The following is a 17622-nucleotide window of genomic DNA, read 5'->3' as shown; positions in this document are numbered from 1 at the left end:
GTCCTCAAACTCACAAATCTCATGTTTCAGCCTTCCAAGTGATGCTAGGATTGGGGGCATGCACTGCCACGCCTGGCTCTATGTGGTCTAACATTTTGGTGAGGCATTTTGACAGCCATGGGTTTACAGTTTCTTTGTAATGTTTGATTATAAGGAACCTGTGCAATGTCTGCGGCTCCAACTTCAGGACTCACTTGTTGGCTCAGTCATGATCTGCCTTAGAGGTCTGTCAGCTTTATCGATCATGGTTACTCTTTCTATTGTGTACATATTTTCTATTTCATCTCTGCTTCTGTCTTTCTTACTTCTTTCCTTCTGTTTATTTTGGATGATTCTGTTATTCTTTCTCTGACTCTTGAAGCTAGGTATCCCAGTATCCATAAAAAATATAGCTAAGCTAGTTAGTTGGAGTAAGCAGCCCCAAGGGTCTTGTGTGTTCCTATGAAAGAGGACAAGGTTCTTCCATGTCTTCTATGCCCTGAGGGCAAGTTCTGCACATCCCAGATGTCTTGAAAAGAAAGGGGCCGAGGGTCTTAGGAAAGGGGAGCAAGGAGCTATGCCTAGGAGGTTTGAAACACAGGGTAAAGCGAGGTCTCCAGGCTTCTCTGCAGCTAGCCCTGGTTTTCCCAGAGTCTAGCTTTGGGCCTGAGGTCACTCAGTCCTGAGGTCGTGGGAACAGGAAGCCCTGGGTTTCTAGGGACTTGCTGTTTCTCTAGGAAGCAGAACACACATACAGACCTGTTGGAGCAGGGTGGGTAGGAGCAGGGGAGAGAAGAGTTTCCATTTTTCCTGCCCATCTCTGCCTGTATCCTCTGGCCTAATCCAGGATGGAGTTTTCCTGCTGGGACCAGTTCTGAACCCGCCCCTCCTCCCATCCCAAATAATCTAACCTCCTTGCTTCCGGGGGCCTAGCTCCGGGCCTGGTTGCCTCCCATGGAAGAACAGGGAGACGGTAAATGACAGGGGCATGCTTTGACTTCTGGGCTCTGGTGGGGCCTCAGTCCTCAGAGGAGATACCTGTCCACCCTCCGAAGGGTCCACTTGGAGGGATGTGGAGCAGACCTTCCTTCAGACAGTCACCTGTGTGTACCCCGGGATGGCTGCTCTCATCCCCTCACTGCTCATCCGCAGCTGGAACCTCAACTGCCATGTGGGCTGTGGGTCAGAGGAGGGAACGGGCTGAAAGGACTGAATGGACACGGTACTTGGCAGGCTGTCTCAGCTGGACGACTACCCAGGGAGAATGTCTGTGCTCATCTGAAGGCCAGAGCGCGGGGAAGACAGAGCAGAACCGCTTTCTTGGGAGTCTCGGCATCGGGTGGGTGTGGGTATGGGTGTGGGTGTCATGCAAATGCATCCTGCTCTGGCTGGATCTCACCCACAGTGTCCTCCCAGCCCCAGCGTCCTCTTCCCAGGCCCGCAGGGGCAGCAGCTCCAGGGTCTGCCTCCTCAGGTCACAGGGGCAGCCCCAGCATCCTCCTCCCAAGCCCGCAGGGGCAGCATGCTCATTCCCCAGCCATGCCTCCCCGAGCTATCTGCCCATCCATCCTCAGACCCTTCTTTTGTTGGTTTGGGTTTCTGGCAGTCATCTGACCTGGATATTCTAGAAGGGCATTTTTTATGATTTCCTTAGTGTTTTTTTATTTGTTTGTTTGTTTCATATTTATACCTTTGTGGATTTTTTTTTCAATGTACGTAAATTTATATATCAGGAGCCATTGGTACATTGTCTTGGCTTCTATCTGCCCTGTCGATGTGGCTTCAAATGGCCTCTCTGGCTTGACCAGGATGAACTGCCCTCTGTGGACATCCTCTGCTCAGATACTTACCTCACCCCATCACCTCTTGCCTGTCACCACAGGGTGTGACTCTCCCAGGAAATTTCCCTTGTGTGGCTTTGAGAGCAGAGCTTTGCATGTGGTGATGAGCGCTCTTCCCACCCACTGCCTGTCAGCCGTGTACGAGCTGATGGTTTAATTCACCAACTCTGGCACCAGCCTCTTATTCGGGCCCATTGCTCTCAGTCAGAAATTCTGGGACCCCTGCAAAAGTCAGTTACCAATGTGTGACTCCTCCATCTATGAAGTGTTATCACAGGCGCTGACCTATGACAGATGGACCCAGAGGCTCCATTAGAACATTCTGGTGGTGACCTTTCCCCTGGACCACACTGCAGGGGCCAGAATGTTGGGAGAGCGGAGCTGCCTGCTAGCCTGCTTGCATCATTGGCCCTGGGGTTCTCTTGGCCTTAGGCCCTCTCCCAGGCCTAGGCCCAGCTGAACCCCTTGTGCATGCTCTCAAGGGACCAGTCTTTAGCTTTCTGGGTCAGAGAATTCCCAGGATGGGACAGGTCCAAGCTGGTATCTGCTTCTTCTGGAATTTCCCACTTCCTGGGAAAGGTTTTAGTCAAGGACCACGGGGCCAGCCCGTGGAGTTGTTTAGATGTCTGGGTCTTCAGAATTCTGGTCACCTGGCAAGCTGGCATCCTCTTTGCAGGTACCAATCATTTTCCTCCTCAGAAGAGGTTCACTGATACCTGGCTGACGCTCTTTCCTCTGGCCCTGCCAGGAGAAAGCACCCCCAGCGATCTCCTGCCTTGTCCACTGAGCTGAGCTGAGCTCATTGGGTGTGAATATGTACTCAAGCCCTTCTTTCCTCAGCTCTCATTCCAGGCTCCTAGACATATCATTTGTTTGTGTCCTTGGTACAGAATCTTGCTATATATTTTGGGCTGGTATGGAACCCACTATGTATTCCACATAGGTCTCAAACTCACGGTGACCCTCCTGCCTCAGCCTCCAGTGTGCCGAGGTTACAAGAGTAGGCTATCATGTCAACACATCTCTGAACCCATCGTCTAACCAATTGGCTGTTGTCTTGCTCTTTCGCAGCCTTGGATTCCTTCTCTGCTCCCAGCAGGAGACCCAACACATGGGAGGGGTTTGGAAACACTGTCTTTCCCCAATGGTGCCCCACAATTCCTTTGCCCAAGTCTGTTATCCTGGCTTTGTTAAGCCATCCCCTGGATTGGGTGTCAAACTTAGGGTGTGAGTATTTTTGCTCTCCACTGAATGCACACATGCACTAGTTGGGGTTGGAGGCAAGTAGCCCCTGCAGAGCAATTTTCTGACCTTTTACCCTCAGCTCTGCCCGGTACCCCCCATCCGGTGTCTATTACTGACTCAATTTCTTAAGACAGAGCTTCCTTATGGAGTTATACCATAAGGCACCACCTATCTTGGGGCAAAGAATGATTGCTGCAGCCAGAGAGAAGCTGGGTACCCCCAAGAGGCGATGGTCAGTATATCTTCTTTCTGGGAGACACTCTGATTTGAGGTGGTGTGCATGTTGGTGTGTCATGTCGGCCCCCCACCCCACCCCACGAGAGCGAAAGAAACAATGGACCACGGGTTTGCTCAAGTGACACATTTCAATAGAATCTCTAAAACTCTATGAATTGAACAGATAAAATACCTCTGGGCTATTTTGTTACAAAATATTTGCCATTTGGATTAGTTGCTGAGTGCAGCCCCCCTGCCTGTCCCCAGAGAGCTGTCACTCCTTCTGGTGGAGGGTGAGCGGGGGGGGGGGGGGGGGGGAGGGGGAGGGGAGGTACTGCAGGAAGATGGACAGCTGATGCAGAGAGAGACAGATGAGTGACATCAGGGACCTCTCTTGGGTAACGGAGACACCCTGGCAGGCTCTGGACAGGCAGGTGGGGGTGTCAAAGATCCAGGGCCGAAACATATTTGTGGGAACAAGACATCTCCACAAACAAAAAGACAGACAGCCCGGTTTCCAGGAAAGGCTGCCAAGACAGGACCTACATTTGGAGGTGGGTTTGCCTACAAGTAGGTAGGAAGGCTGGTTCCACCTCCCACTTGATTTTGGAGTTGGAGCCAAATAGATAAATTGGGAGAGGGGCCCAGGCTCCCCACAGTAAGGCCTAGAGAGTTGATGGAGGGGGGCATCTTGGGGTGACAGGATCTGGGAGATCAGCCAGTATTGTACTGTTCTTTTAACTGGAGTCTCAAGAGCCTCTTTCCGGGTCTTCAGGCCCTGACCTGGTCACTGCCATGGGGAAGGAGAGGAGATTTCTCCCACGTTCTCTGGGGACCGAGGTACAGATAAATTCTACCATTAGTAGGCTGGCTAAGCAGGGGAGAGACACAATGTTTGTGGCGGCTCTAACCTCGCCTGACTGGTAAGGTGGGCCAGCCCCACTTCTTGGCCCTCCTGGCCCTGGGCTAGTGGGGCTCAAAGCCCCACCAGGAGCTCAGGACTGGTCCATGTTGTGACCCCCTGTTGTGGCTTCCTGGGCTGGACTTTGCTCCTGCCAGCAGCATCTAGATCAGTTAAGGGAAAACTCTCCCAGAGGAAAAGGCGCCAGGTGCCTGGGAGTCAGGGTCCTCAGAGCTTGCACCGGTGGGCCGGCCCCCAAACCTCTACTGGAGCTCATCAGGAAAGTCAGACTTCAGCGGAGGCGGGAGGGACAGGGGACGCTGTTAGCTGGAAGTCTGATGTGAGCAGCGGGCAGTGTTTGACAATGTGAACAGGGCTAATGTCCCTCTTCATCAGTCCTCGACACCATGACCCTGCTCCAGAAACACACTTAGACACATTCATAACTCACACTCCTTCATACCTCACATCCTCCTTACGAGTCATAAATTTCCTTCTATTTTCGGCCCTCTCATTCATCCAGACATAGAAAGCTCTGCTTTCCCCAGGCCCTAACCCTTTCTGCCCCAGTGTCTAAGTAATGCACTGTCAGTTCTTTCACTCCGACAGAGTCTGATTGTTTTCTGAAATATGGGTGCTCCCAAGGCAGCCAGCTCAGAAAAACATAGGCTGGGAGTCCCTCGGGGAGATAGCATATTGGCCAAAAGCTGCAGAAAAGACCAGAAACTCCCCGGGTGACCATCATAATGACCTCTGGGTGAAAACACGCACACACATGCATGCACATGAAATGAGGTCATTTGGTCTTTTATAAGAGCCTAGATGCCTCCTCTCTGGTCCAGTGTACTGAATCTTGGAGGGTACAGCAGGGACCAGGAGAAGCTAATTCAATTCCAGCCATGGCAGCATCCACTGTGCCTCTCGCCTCTCGGGAAACTTTAAAAACAGGCTATGACTAGGAGGCATCTCGAGGAAGGTCAGAAATAGCTGCTGGCATAGGACAAAGGAGGCTGGCTTGCCTTGTGACAGCCTGTGACACACACTTGTGGTCTACGGGGCCGCCTCATCTGGCCCTGATAGGCCTGGAAAGTTGATGAGCCCCACTTGGCTCTGCCCTGCAGTTTTGAAGGTCCAGGAATTCTTCACCATCCCTGCTGGAAGCCAGCCTGCATTTTCCAGGGAGGGACTGTTTGCAGGCTGGGCCGGCAGGGGTGACTCAGTGACTCTAGAACCTCATGGCTTCACCTTGTCTGCGTACACAGAAGCTGCAGAGTCAGACATGAGGAAGTCCCGACTCTAGGCCAAGTCACCCCCTGCACCCAATCTCCCTGCTTCTGGCTTCACAGGGAAGCAATCAACAGGGTGGGTTCTCATATGTGTTTATGGGTAACTGCCTGTGCACACTCGGTATTGACTGAGTGTTGTTTGAGGCCAGAGAACCAAGAAATGTTCTCGAAAATGCACTTCGCAGACTTGATCTCATGGTCCTAGGGCCCTGTTGAAATGACCCAGACAGAACTGAAAACCCTGCCCCCTCCTCTTTCTCAGATCTTTCCTGGATCCAGGCAGCTTAGAATTCTGTGGTGGTGGCAGGAGAGCTGACATGGTGAAGGGAGCCAAGGTCCCCCGGGAGCTAAGAACCAGTCTCCTAACTACAGGCTTGAGTGACAAGAGCAGCAGATAAAGCCCCCTCCTCTGCTACGCTTAGGCCCCTCCAGGAAGCCAGAGCTATCCTTTCCCTCTACGGCTTGGCTATAGATACACCTTATGCTGGGGTAGTCTGCCTCTGCCCTGGGCTGTGCTGCTGGCCAGTCCAGCCTTTTGCTCTTGTCCACTGGCCCAAGGCATGAATACTAAGAGATCAAGACCATCAGCCCACGGCCCCTCGGCTTCAGTTTTTCAATCTACAGTCTGGTTAGGGGAGCATGGTGAACAGAGGAGAAGGCATGACCCATCTGGCTATGTGGGACCCCTGGAAGAATGAGAAGGTGTTTACATATTTGTGGTGAGGTACTCAAATAAGTTAGTGAAGGATGGCTGGGTTAAGCAAACCATCTCGCCAGGGCATTCTCTTTCCACAGCAGTGATCAGCGGCCAGGAAGGCATTATGCCAAGATGTGAGGAGTGGCAAGGGGCAGCCCAGGCTCCTGAAGGACAGCCCGTTGGAATAGTAGGGTGCTAAGGGAAAAGCCTACACCAGGCTCCTCGAGCCACTGGAACAGCGGCGCCGGAGCAGCAGAGAGCCTGGTGGACAGAACTGATGAGGGTGGTTGTACGGGGGTGGGGGCGGGGGCAGTGGGGGCTGGTGGATGACCTTAACTGGGGAGCCTGGACCACGCAAGGGTGTGGAGCCACAGGACTCTGAGGAGGATGAGGCATAGCAGGACAGAGCCTGGCTCAGCAGGGGCTCCATGCGGGCCAAGCAGGGTTTGTCCAGGACAATGACCTTGACAATTTGCTGGCACTGCACCAGGGTGCCTGGGGGTGTGGGTGGCGGCGGCGGCAGCGGTGGGGGCTGCTCCCTCAGGGGGCTAGGCTGTGGGTCTGGCAGCAACGGCGGTGGTGATATTGGTGGTGGCGGTGGTGGCTCTCCCCTCTCGACCCCCAACCTGGGGCTGTGCTGGGACGTTTGAAGCCTGTTGTGAATTGACACCTAGTTTAGAAACAGCCAGAGAAGCATGAAATGTTACCACTAATTCCCAGCTGCTGGGGCAGGCCACCCAAGCCTCCCCGAGCCTCCCTTCAGACCTCTCCTGCCTACCATCTGTAGGATGCTCTCAGCCCTGGCATAGACCCCATGCTGGTCTCTCCGCCCACAGCAAAACTCCTTCTAAACCTACACTTCTGTGGTTGTATGGGGACTGCCTGTGACAGCCATGGGTCTCCAGACCCCAGGCTCGTCATCTGTGAGATGGTTCTGCAGGGCAAACACCTTCCTATGTACCCTCTACCCACTGAGCTTGAGAAACAGGGCCATCTTCCAAGTGGCCAGAGTGTGATGAAGCAGAAAGCCTCATCATTTAAATTACCATCAAGGTGCCTGAGCCTAGGATATCAGGGGACCTTGAAGGGGCCCTGTGAACCTGACCTGTCCTCCTATACTCCCTAAGGCCATGATGCCTGCATTTGAGAGCTGCTGAGACAGTCAAGGGCAGAGTTAAGTCCCCATTGCCTTCCTGTCCCACTTGGTCTTGGTTAGATCTGCATGTTACAGGGCAGAGAGACGACAGAGAGCCTCCATCTTGGTTCCTTGTATGGATCAGGAGCAGATGGCCTAGACAGACTCATGAATGTAATGTTAGAGTCCAGACCGGAATGGCTGCTCAGGGTAAGTACCTGCAGCCGCTGCCTTTAGCTTCCATGAACACTGAGAGGTTCCCACTGAGGGCATTGCCTCTGAGTCCTCAGCTAACAGTCTTCCGGGTGTCGGGGTTTCTCATCCAGAGAAGTACGATAATGTCTAAGTGGGTATCGGTGGTCACATATCCTTGACTCCTGCCTGTGACTCTGAGAGCCTGGTGCCAGGCCCATGCACCTTTAGATGGCTCTAAGAAGAGGCCCCCACTTCTGCCATGTGGGCCCTGATTCCTCTCTTCATTCTTATTCATGGTCTATCACTGGCACTGGGCCTCTCCTTAGAGCCCCACCATGTTCTTGTCTCTGCCCCATGGTGTCAATAATTCTTAATAAACTCCTGACCCCAAGACAGTCTGTCCCCTTAGACCTGCGCCTGAGATCTTGCACTCATGAGAGGCCTCCAGGGATAGGACTAGGAGTAGAAACTCATCTAGCCCCCTCTTGCTAGCAGAAGAGGTCGAGGAAGTAGACACAAGGGAAGGAAATATTTACTTCTTCACCCTCTTCTACCCCAGTCCCATCTCCCTAGCTGGTAGCTATGACACCACCATCCTCTTTGTGGGCCTTCCAGGGGTGGCTGGGACCCTTCTCTCTAAAGATGCTTCCTACTGGGCCTGTCTGTTCCCAGGTACCACCTAGGACCAGCTTCTCAGGGTACAGATGCTGAGGTCACAGGGAGTGGACTTTCTTCCAGGCCTGGGTCAGAACAGCTCACACCTGTCAGAGCCCCAGGGCAGTATTTTCCAGACCTGTTTATCGCCTAAAGGTGTAATTTCAGGGGTCTCCTTCCTAGGCTTGTGCGGCCCCCATCAGATGTTGCCCCCCAAGGTCCTCAAGTTCCAGCATCATCATCTGCCTGTCACAAGGCTTTTTGTTTCTGCCCTCACTCTCCACCTGGGCAGCATTGCCCAGGCCTGGAATCACCCTAGACGGGGGGGTCCAGAGTTCTTTGCTGTCAAGACATAGTATACAGAGGGCATGGCAGTGCCTTTGTCCTCTCAGGGGATGTCATAGGCAGAAGGGCCCATGTCACCGCTGCTAATGCAAGGCACAGGCTAACCTCATACCTGCTTGTATTCTGAATAATTCTCCAGAGGTGACCTGAGACAGCCTGATCAAGCTCACCCTCTCTGCTTCCTAATCCCCACTCACAGGCACCCTGTGTCTGGTGCACCAAAGCTGGGCCACCCAATTCAAAGCCAGTGAGCGTTTCTTATCCTTCCTCCCCAGTTGCTCTGATGTACACTCCTCAGTCACAGCCTGCACAGTCTATTCTTCCCTCCTTGTACATCTCCCCCCCCGATTCAGAAAGACAGAGAGAGAGAGAGAGAGAGAGAGAGAGAGAGAGAGAGAGAGAGAGAGAGAGAGAGAGAGAGAGAGAATGAACATGGGTAGCAGTCAGAATAGCTCAGAGAAGATGGAGGAGTGCCTGCCATAGGGGCTTGGCTAAGCAATGCTGGAGGAAAGGGAGCTAGGGCCAAGCCAAGAGGCCATAGGATGACCAGATCGCCCTCTGCTAAGGGGAGCAGAGGCTGGCAGGATCCCTGGAGCTAGCTGGAGGGGGCGGGGCAGCCTTGCAGATAGCCATGTGACTCCTTTGGGCAGGTAGGAGGGAAGAGGGGCATCATATGGCTGGTCCTCCCTGGGCAGCCCTGGGAGAATGCACTGGAAGGTTGGTGGTTAGGGTTATCTGCAAGGCTGAGAATGGGCAGCTGAGGGAAGATGCGGGCGCAGGGCAGGGGATGGAATACCCACCCTGGGGGCTGGTCAGCTGCTGGGGCGGGAAGCTCCTCCGGGTAAAGGTGCCTCCTCCAGAAACACGTAGGGGGTGGGGGTGCAGGGACAGAGAGAAACTGAACTCCCAGGTATCCTGTGGTTCCCCAGGGCTTGGCAGGCAGCTGGGTGGGTTTCTCCCTCACACCTAGGGGAGCCCTCCTGCTAGTGGGTGTGGGAGAGGACTGTCTATGAGCTGGTGGCCCTCAGGGTCCGGCAGCCATGGAGAGGGTCTAAATGGGAGGCAGTGGATGTTACCCCTAGGGGCTGCTTTGGGTCTGGCAAGGGCCAACTATTATTTCTAGGGTTCCTATCCCTTGCGGTTAGGAGATGGCGGCCTCTCCTCCAGTGAGGAGGGTCTTCAGCTCTATCAGCTCACCCCCCAGGAAAAACCGAGGCGTCTCAGCACTGCACTGCCTTCCTTTCTCCCGTGCTCACCCCGTGCCGGGGTCAACTTTCCAGAGACTAGTGCTCCAGGGAAAAGTTCCTTCTCACTGTCTCAACCCCGTTCCTCCCATTTGCCCAGGAGGTATCCAAATGTCCCTAGGAGTGATCATGGAGGACTTGACTTTAGGGAGGACTTTGGGAGGGAACTCAGGCTCCCTGTTAAGGGAATGGAAGAACTTGGAAATGGACCATTGAGCCTCTGGTACAGCATGTACTGGGGGGCGGGGGCAGTGAGCAGTGTGTTGGGGGAAGTGGTGTGCAAAGAGAATGGGAGGGAGGGCCACGCAGTGTTGTGGGTTCATCTCCCCAGGCTGATCTGGGAGCTTGGCCCTGGAGGGCAGTGGGCTGGGTGGGCTGGCTGGGGAGCGGTTTGGCAGTGCTTGCGGCTTAACTAGGCGCTGGAAGAGTGGCGTTACCCATGCTAGCAGTAACTTTTAATTGTATCTCTTGAAATTGGTAAAATGGTGAGTCGGGCTGGGGAGGCATTGATTAATACCTGAGAAGAGAAACAACAGAGACGGTGAGAAGAGGGACAAGGGGTCACAGGATCACTCACCTGGATGCCACCAGGCCTCCACTTACCTCCCCCGAGCTCTCCGCCGCTTTCTCTCCTGCCATGGCTTCCCTTTTGGCTTTGAATGCAAACAGCACAGAGCTCATTCTCCACCAGTCCTGCCTGGAGCCCTTGGCCCTCCTCCCTACCCCCCCCCCATCGGCATCTCTACTCCTAGCGGTGTGGGTAGCAAGACTGTATGTGCCACACACACTCTACTGGGGTGTTATCTGTCATAGGAGGTTGGATAGCGCTGGGCCACCGAGAAGCTGTCATTTGGGGGAGTATGCTGCACCTCTCTGGATCTCCACAGACTAGGGGGTCCCTGGAATTCTTTCTGACGTTTGCACTCTGGAGTCATTTTCTCCCAGTCGAACCCTTGCCAAGACAGTCTAGGGAAAGCTGACTTTTGAGTGGGCCCTGATCTGTGGGCACCATGTAGATCTGCCCCCTTCCACCATAGCTCCCTTGAAGGAGAGGCTGTCATTTGCTATGGCCACTGTAACAGGGGAATTGTGGCATTTTGAGGATCTTAAAGGCCCACAGCAACCGGCCACAGTGCTTGCCATCCGCGGAGCTGCGGGCTGCTGGTAATTAGGATTACAGTTTCTCTCCACCTGATGTGCATCAGGGACCCCGTGGCCCCCCAGGAGTGACTCGATGACTCTTCCTGGCTAGGGTCTTCTGAAGACTGGCTTCTGAGTTTCTCACTCCCCATCCCTAGGGCAGCAGTTTTGAACCCTCTGCTTCCCCAGGTGCAAAAGCAGGGTGAAGGGCACCATGGGCAAAACCCTGGAGATGCACTTCTAGATCTGACAGGGTCTCGCAGCTCCCACAAGAGAATCTGGGAGGGTGGATAACCTCAGCTGAGAACTGAGAGGAAAATCCAGGCAGCCATGAAAACGTGCAGAGACCCATATTCTGAGCCCCTGGTTTAGGCGGAAGGAGAGTTACGGGAGATGTACTTTCCACAGCACAGAGCCCAACACCTTGCTGGGAACGGGAATGGCACGTCTTGGCTGTGCCATCAGTCTCTGGGATGCTGTCTATCCCTCATCTGGCATTAGGACTAGCCGTAGGTGGGCGTGGTGGAGGGGGCTGGGCTTGGGGCTGTAGGAATCCACTGTCCTCCTAGCTCAAGCAGCTGTCCTATGCCCGTGGATGCTCAGTGCCCATGTTCTAAGCGCTGACTGTGGGGTGGGGTGTGAGACTGAGTGGATAAGCGGATGCCTGAGCCATGGATGGGGTGTCTGGGTATCTCCTGTCTTTCTTTGAATTTCTCCTTAGGACGGGGCTTTGGGGGAAGGACCAAGCCCACTTTCCATACTCCCTGACAATGGGTGACACTGAGGTGGCTGACAGAGAGGATAGAGCCAGGCTTTCAGGGCTGAGCAGAGGGAAAACTATGTCCTAAATTCATTCTGACTCTACGAGGCTAGTGGGGAAATTTAATCTGAAGACACCAGTTAAGAAACAGAGCTTGCGGCTCATCTGGATTGAAGCGAGGACCTCAGGGCTCGTGGCCTGACTCCAGGAGCAAGTGGGGACATTTCACACTTGAAAACTGGATATATTTCTCTGTCACCTCTTCTCCACCCTGAGCTAAGGACTAAATGTTAAAGACATAAGCCTGGGACTCCTCCATGGAAAGAAATAGCTGCAGAAACAGAATTTCCCCTCCCCAAAGCTCCCAGAGCCAAGTACAGGATAGTGGTTGCCTCTAAATGGGCCAGGTAAGGGCAGAACCCAGTCTCACCTGTGGGTGATCCTTGCTTCGACTGCGGGTCCCCCTGGGCTCCAGCCGACCTTCCAGAGAGAGCCTTTGTTCCCTGCTGCTTCTCCAGTTCCCCTAAGGAAGGGAGAAGCTATGAACAGAGGCACCCCTCACAACCACCCCCAGCCCCAGGGAGCAAGCGGATATGGGGACAGCAGGAGGAGGTAGGAGAACCTGTTCCTGCCCACTCCGACAGGGACTTCAGGTTGGGCTTGAGCACCGAGAACCACTTAAATCTCTGGGCGCTGTATCTGGGAGTGGTGATGGCAGGATTTGCTTGACTGCCAGAGACCGGTGTGGGACAGGGAGGCAGATGGCTGGGGCTGACACCCCGGACTAACAGTTCTTAGGCATGTTACCTAGCCTACTCTGCCTTGCTTGAGATAGCTGGGCCCACTGCCCAATGTCATTAGGAAGATTACCTGAGGTAAAACACACAGAACAAGGACTGACTTGGGCAAGCGTGCCAAGAATTAGCATTAGGACAGTGTGCAAGAAAATGCAGCCTGTGGTCCCTAGGCACAGTTGGTGACATCCGGTCCATCCACGTGCACCTAGCAGGACTGCTCCCTCCCCAACCCCAGCCGCTGAGCTTCCTGAAGGGTGTTCAGTGCTCCCCCAAGGGGCAGATTCCACAGCCTGTGTAGATGGGACACATGTCCCAGCTGATCCTTCGCTGGAGCCTTTCTGCATTACCAGCTACCGGGTTTATCCTCCCAGTGGCTCTAGGGACCTGATGGTTGCCATCCGTGTAGATTTGACAGGCATTATTAAAGCGTTCTCTCAGCTTCTTGGTTCCATGGGACATGACTCAAGTTTCTGTTATTAAAACTATCCACTTGGGCTCCATTTGCTGTTTCTCCGGCTGTCTAGAATCCAGGGATACAGAGCAGGAAGTGTCCAGACCAGCATTTTGTCCTTGTTGCCCACACTGGTGAGCCATCACTTGAGGGTATCCTTACTGAGTTAGTTCCTTGCTGGCCCGAGAGGGTCCTCCTGGCTTTGGAGGAAGGAGAGCCGTAATTATTTATGCATGCGTCTGGAGAGCCTGGGTGTGATGCTCATGGTCACTCCCTGTGAGAACTCAGACTCCCTTCTAAAGCCCTGCTCCCCTCAGCTTTCTCGCTTGGAAGAGGAATATGCATACATGGGAAGTGGGAATTAAGTGATGGGTCCCGTCACCTGCCCTGTGCCAGGTGTGTAGCAGGTATTTAGATGGTGACTACTTGTGGCTTCCGTTTGCTTCCTTACTCATTTCCTCTTCCGCCTGCCTCAATGGCCAGCCGGCTTCCGTCACCCCTGCTACCCCTGAGAACCAGTCCTCCGCCTACCTTTGCTTCCAGCTTTGCTTCCCCCGTCCCCCTCCCACCCACCCCGTTGTCTGCCGAAGCGGTTTTCTCTCCCACTTGACATAATGGATTCTGACCAGATCTGTGCCTCTGGTACTTTGAGAAAGGACTTCGGGGACACCCTTGGGCTATAAGGACAGTACTTCTCTCAGTACAGCTGAGGCCAGGTGGCCAGTGGCTCTCTAAGCAGCTTGGAGCCATTTGTGACATTCTGATCAGAAGAAAAGTAAATCCTTTTCAAGACACACTCTGAGAATGTTCCAGAACAAACAGCCCCACTGGGCCCTCTACACAACTAGTCTGACCCTGAAAAGAGTCTGTTTGTGAAATCCCTGAGTCCAAATAAACCAATGCTGTACAAAACCAGCATGTTCTCGGTGACTACCACCCCCCTGCCAAGTAGCAAGTAACATCCTGTGCTCTGGGCTTCATTTTAGCTCGATTTTAGGTTATTTTCTTAAGAGATTATACACAGAACCTCTTCTTTCAGTCCTCATAGTAGAAAGACTATGAAGCTAAGCACAGGACTCATTTGCATATGCCATCTCTGCCTGTGTTAGCACTGGTGACCTCAAAGGGGACTAAACGGCCACCTTTCAGGCTACAGCGAAGAGAAGCAGAATGTCGCCGAACCATCTTGCCTTCGGTCTCACGGATCTGCTCTGCCTGGAGCAGCTCCCCTTGGCTGTTCTGGACAACGCAGCAGTGTTCTAGGTGAGAAAGGCCCTTGTGCACCCCACAAGGCTGGCAGATGTGTGCATACATGTGTGTACCCTGGGAGGTAGGGCTCAGTGTAATCGTGAAGCAAACCCACATTGGGATGGGATGTTGCAGCAATGTTAGGAGTTCAAGGGGGTGGGAGTGGAGCTCAGGCTGGGGCAGAGCAGGCGTGGAAGTTCCCAGGAGGCAGAGGTAGGTGCGTGTGCTGGTTTCCTCTGCCTTTTCGGACCCTCTCTGTCTGTCTTAAAAACTGGGGCTTGTTCTTACACTCTATCCGGATCTGCTCCAGCTCCGTCACCTCAGCAATGGACTCCTTCAGGTCTTCCACAAACTTCTGCATCTCGTCAGAGCCCAGGGCACAAAAATGCAACACCTGTTTCTTCTCAGAGCCCGCGAGTGGAGTTGCCAGTGTGATGCCGTGGGAGTAATCTGGAATCCAGCCACAGCCCAGTGGTGAGCACACCACAGCAAGGAGGCTCATGCAAGAAGCCTAGGGTTTGGGGGAAGCTCCCACCCTCCCGGCCCCGGGACTCACACTCGTTCTCAAAGAGGTGAAACCGCATGCCTAAGAGGCCGACCGCCTTGCAGAAGGTATATGTGAAGGAGCTCTTCTTCTTTGGGCACAGCTTGAGAATCTGCCCAGGGGAGGGACAGAAACAGGTGAGAGGGGCCGTGGGAAATATGTGTGCACAGAGGCAGGCACCGATGCCCACAGGCATTGTGACTACTGTCAAGACACAGAGATGCACACCTGTGCACATCAGACGCAATCATGCCACACACACCTGGCACAATACACACATGCCATCCTGCTTGAAACCCACCAGGACCCACTACTTCTGCATTAGAAGTCCCGGCCTGAAGCCCTCCCAGATCCAACCCCTGCCCCATGTTGGCTTTATGTCGACATCACACTGTCCTCCTTTCTGTAGGTTGAAGCAGCCGAGCTCAGTCCTATGGCAGCCACTCCTTTCCACAACTCCCGCCTCCCCCCACCCCTCCCCCGCAGCTTTCTGCATGGCCAGATTACTCTCATTATTTAAGTTAACACAGAATGCTCCTTAGAGAAAGCTTCCTTTCAAAACCGTGTTTAAACCCACAAGCTAAAAAGCAAGCCCCCAAGTCTCCCCTGCCACCCAGTCACTCTGTCCCACTACCACTTTATATATAGATTTCAAAGCACTCCTCCTCCCATTGGCTATGGTCTCGTTCATTTCCTTCCTTCCTTCCTTCCTTCCTTCCTTCCTTCCTTCCTTCCTTCCTTCCTTCCTTCCTTCTTTCCTTCCTTCGTTTCTTCAATTTTTGTTTCTCCCTAATATGAGAGATTCATTCACCAGTTGCTCAAATATGTAAACTTATATTTTATTTAGTAGCTCTTACGAGCAGGGCGCGGAGGATGCAGAAGGACAGATGTGACAGAAAGCCCTGCCCTCGAGGGGTTTGTGTGATGGTAGAGGAAGACAGTTAAGGAAAAAAAAACCTCTCTCCCCACCCAACAAAGGCAAAGCAAGAGACAAATGAGGCAATTTCAGAAACTTGAGAGTGTTTTTAAGGAAGTAAATAGGATTAGAAGTAGAAAGTGCTTGGGCAGACTGCCTTGCTTGGGCAAGAGGCCGCCAGGAAGGCCACATTCAAGTAGCGACCCACCTGAAGAGAGCCAAGTAACCACACCCAGAGGAACTTTGGAAGGGAAGGGGCCGCCAGAAAGGAGGCCTGGGCAGTGGGAGGCAGCTCCTGGCTCCAGAGTGTTAGAGCAGCTCAGGATGCGCAGCCAATGAGCTTAGAGATCTCTGGAGTTGGGGGGATGAAGGACTGAGCTGGAGCCTGGTAGATGGGAGGCCCTGATATGCCCAGAAAGATATCATGGCTCTGTGGAAGTGATAGGAGACATGAGGAACCTAGAGGAATATTATACAGACACATTTGTATTGCAAAAAGGAACCAGCATGCGCATTTACCACTGGCTGTCCACATAGATACTATGAGTTAAGCTCCTCCTCCTAAACCCCATGCTCCTGCAGGAATCCAGGGTTAATGCAGACAGTCACTAACTAGACTCAGTGTCTGAGCCTAAGTTTCTACAGCAAGAGGGAAGAGGGCAAGGGGGTGGGAACTAAGGAAGTCAGATCACAAATTCCCCCAGTGACTGCCTAAGGGCGGCGGTGTGTGTGTGTGTGTGTGTGTGTGTGTGTGTGCTCACAGCCTTCATTGCCCCTGCCTGCTCCCCTATGTAACCTGCTGGAAGGAGATGAGACAGGCTTTTAAAATGCTAATCCACTGCCTTCTCAGATTATCCACTCTCTAAAGAAAGCAGTTTTAAGATTCAGCTCGGTCTCTTCTCATTGGCTTTGCCAGTGAGTGACAGGCACCAAGTGCTCCGGTATTCTGGTTACAGAAAGAGGACCTGAGAGACTCACCAGGCCAGAATGGCAGTGTGGAGAGAGCTAGAGGTGCTTCTGTGGAGAGTGCACATCTGTGGGAGGCGCTCACTCACCCCTGCCTGCCTTTCAGCACTTGGGACAACTCCAGGCACAGTGGGATGGAGTAGATTTATTGTGGGACACTTGTTTTCAGAGAGAAATACACCATCCACACACATGCTGTTCAGCCTCTCCCCGGGACTGGGGACAGTGACCCTCTGCTGACTTTCCAGGCAGAACAGTGATGTCAAGGCCGAGTGCCTTGCCCAGGTTTTCTGTATCATGGGGAAGCTGGTTGTCTGGGGTCCAGCTCATTTCCACTTTGACCTGTCTCTGTGCTTCAGATCACAGCTTACCAAGTGGGAGCGCCATATCCTCCACGGCCGTAGTCTCGGTCCGCCCTGCCCAGTGCCTCCATGTGTAGCCTCGCCCTGCCCAGCCCCAATAGGCAGGGCTAGCCCCAGCCTCAGCTCTCCCCTGCCCAGCCCTGGCCTGCACTGCTCACCACCAGGAGATCATTGAAGAGGAACACTTCTCTCTGGTGTGCAGCCTGCTTCTGGAGCTTGTTCACGTCAGTCACCTCGAAGAGCCGGCTACAGCAGACCAGGCGGCGGTGTGGCATAGACAGCACCTGAAACCCAGATAGGGCTCCATAGTGAAGCCTCAGAGACCCCAGGGCTCTCTCTCCTTCTAGCCCATGGCACCCATTTTCCAGAAGAGGAGATAGAGGTTTAGGGAGTGGGCATGGGCTCTACTTCTATGTAAAGACCAATGCTTGGCCCTCAACCACTCATGGCGGGGGAGGGGAGGAAGGGGAGCAATGCTTGACCCTCCACCTCTCATGGCGGGGGTGGGGTGGGGGCGTGTCTCTGTTCCCATCATCACACCTCTAGGGCAGCAGATCCAGAGATTCGTTATGCTTGTGTAATGAGGTCATGGGAGGAGGAACAGAAATTGAGGTAAGTCTTCAGACTTTTCATGACCTAATATCAGCCTTTCCCCACAGTGACCATGTGTGTGCAAATTCCATGCCCGTTTCTTTACTGC

At 53.5% G+C, this 17622-nt stretch overlaps 1 protein-coding gene across 5 annotated transcripts in view; it reads right to left on the bottom strand.

Annotated features, from left to right (window-relative positions):
• Positions 1-3430: 3430 nt before the first annotated feature.
• Iqsec3 (IQ motif and Sec7 domain ArfGEF 3) overlaps positions 3431-17622 on the bottom strand; it is a 101152-nt gene continuing 86960 nt past the window's right edge. For 2 of the 5 annotated variants that reach the window (XM_057771686.1, XM_057771712.1), the window contains 6 exons: positions 17081-17206; positions 14691-14790; positions 14423-14584; positions 12069-12161; positions 10342-10391; positions 3431-6835 (listed from right to left, as the gene is read on the bottom strand). In XM_057771686.1, the coding sequence (XP_057627669.1) occupies positions 6374-6835; positions 10342-10391; positions 12069-12161; positions 14423-14584; positions 14691-14790; positions 17081-17206 (993 nt within the window). In that variant the 3' untranslated portion in view covers positions 3431-6373. Of the gene's footprint in view, positions 6836-9294; positions 10256-10341; positions 10392-12068; positions 12162-14422; positions 14585-14690; positions 14791-17080; positions 17207-17622 lie in introns of all 5 variants that reach the window. The other 3 variants (XR_009057251.1, XR_009057250.1, XM_057771695.1) reach the window with 3 other exon arrangements.

This window comes from Chionomys nivalis, chromosome 1 (genome assembly GCF_950005125.1).
Source record: "Chionomys nivalis chromosome 1, mChiNiv1.1, whole genome shotgun sequence".
Classification (NCBI taxonomy): Eukaryota; Metazoa; Chordata; class Mammalia; order Rodentia; family Cricetidae; genus Chionomys; species Chionomys nivalis.
Note: the sequence above shows the minus strand (reverse complement) of the source record. Positions and strands in the feature narration are given on the sequence as shown.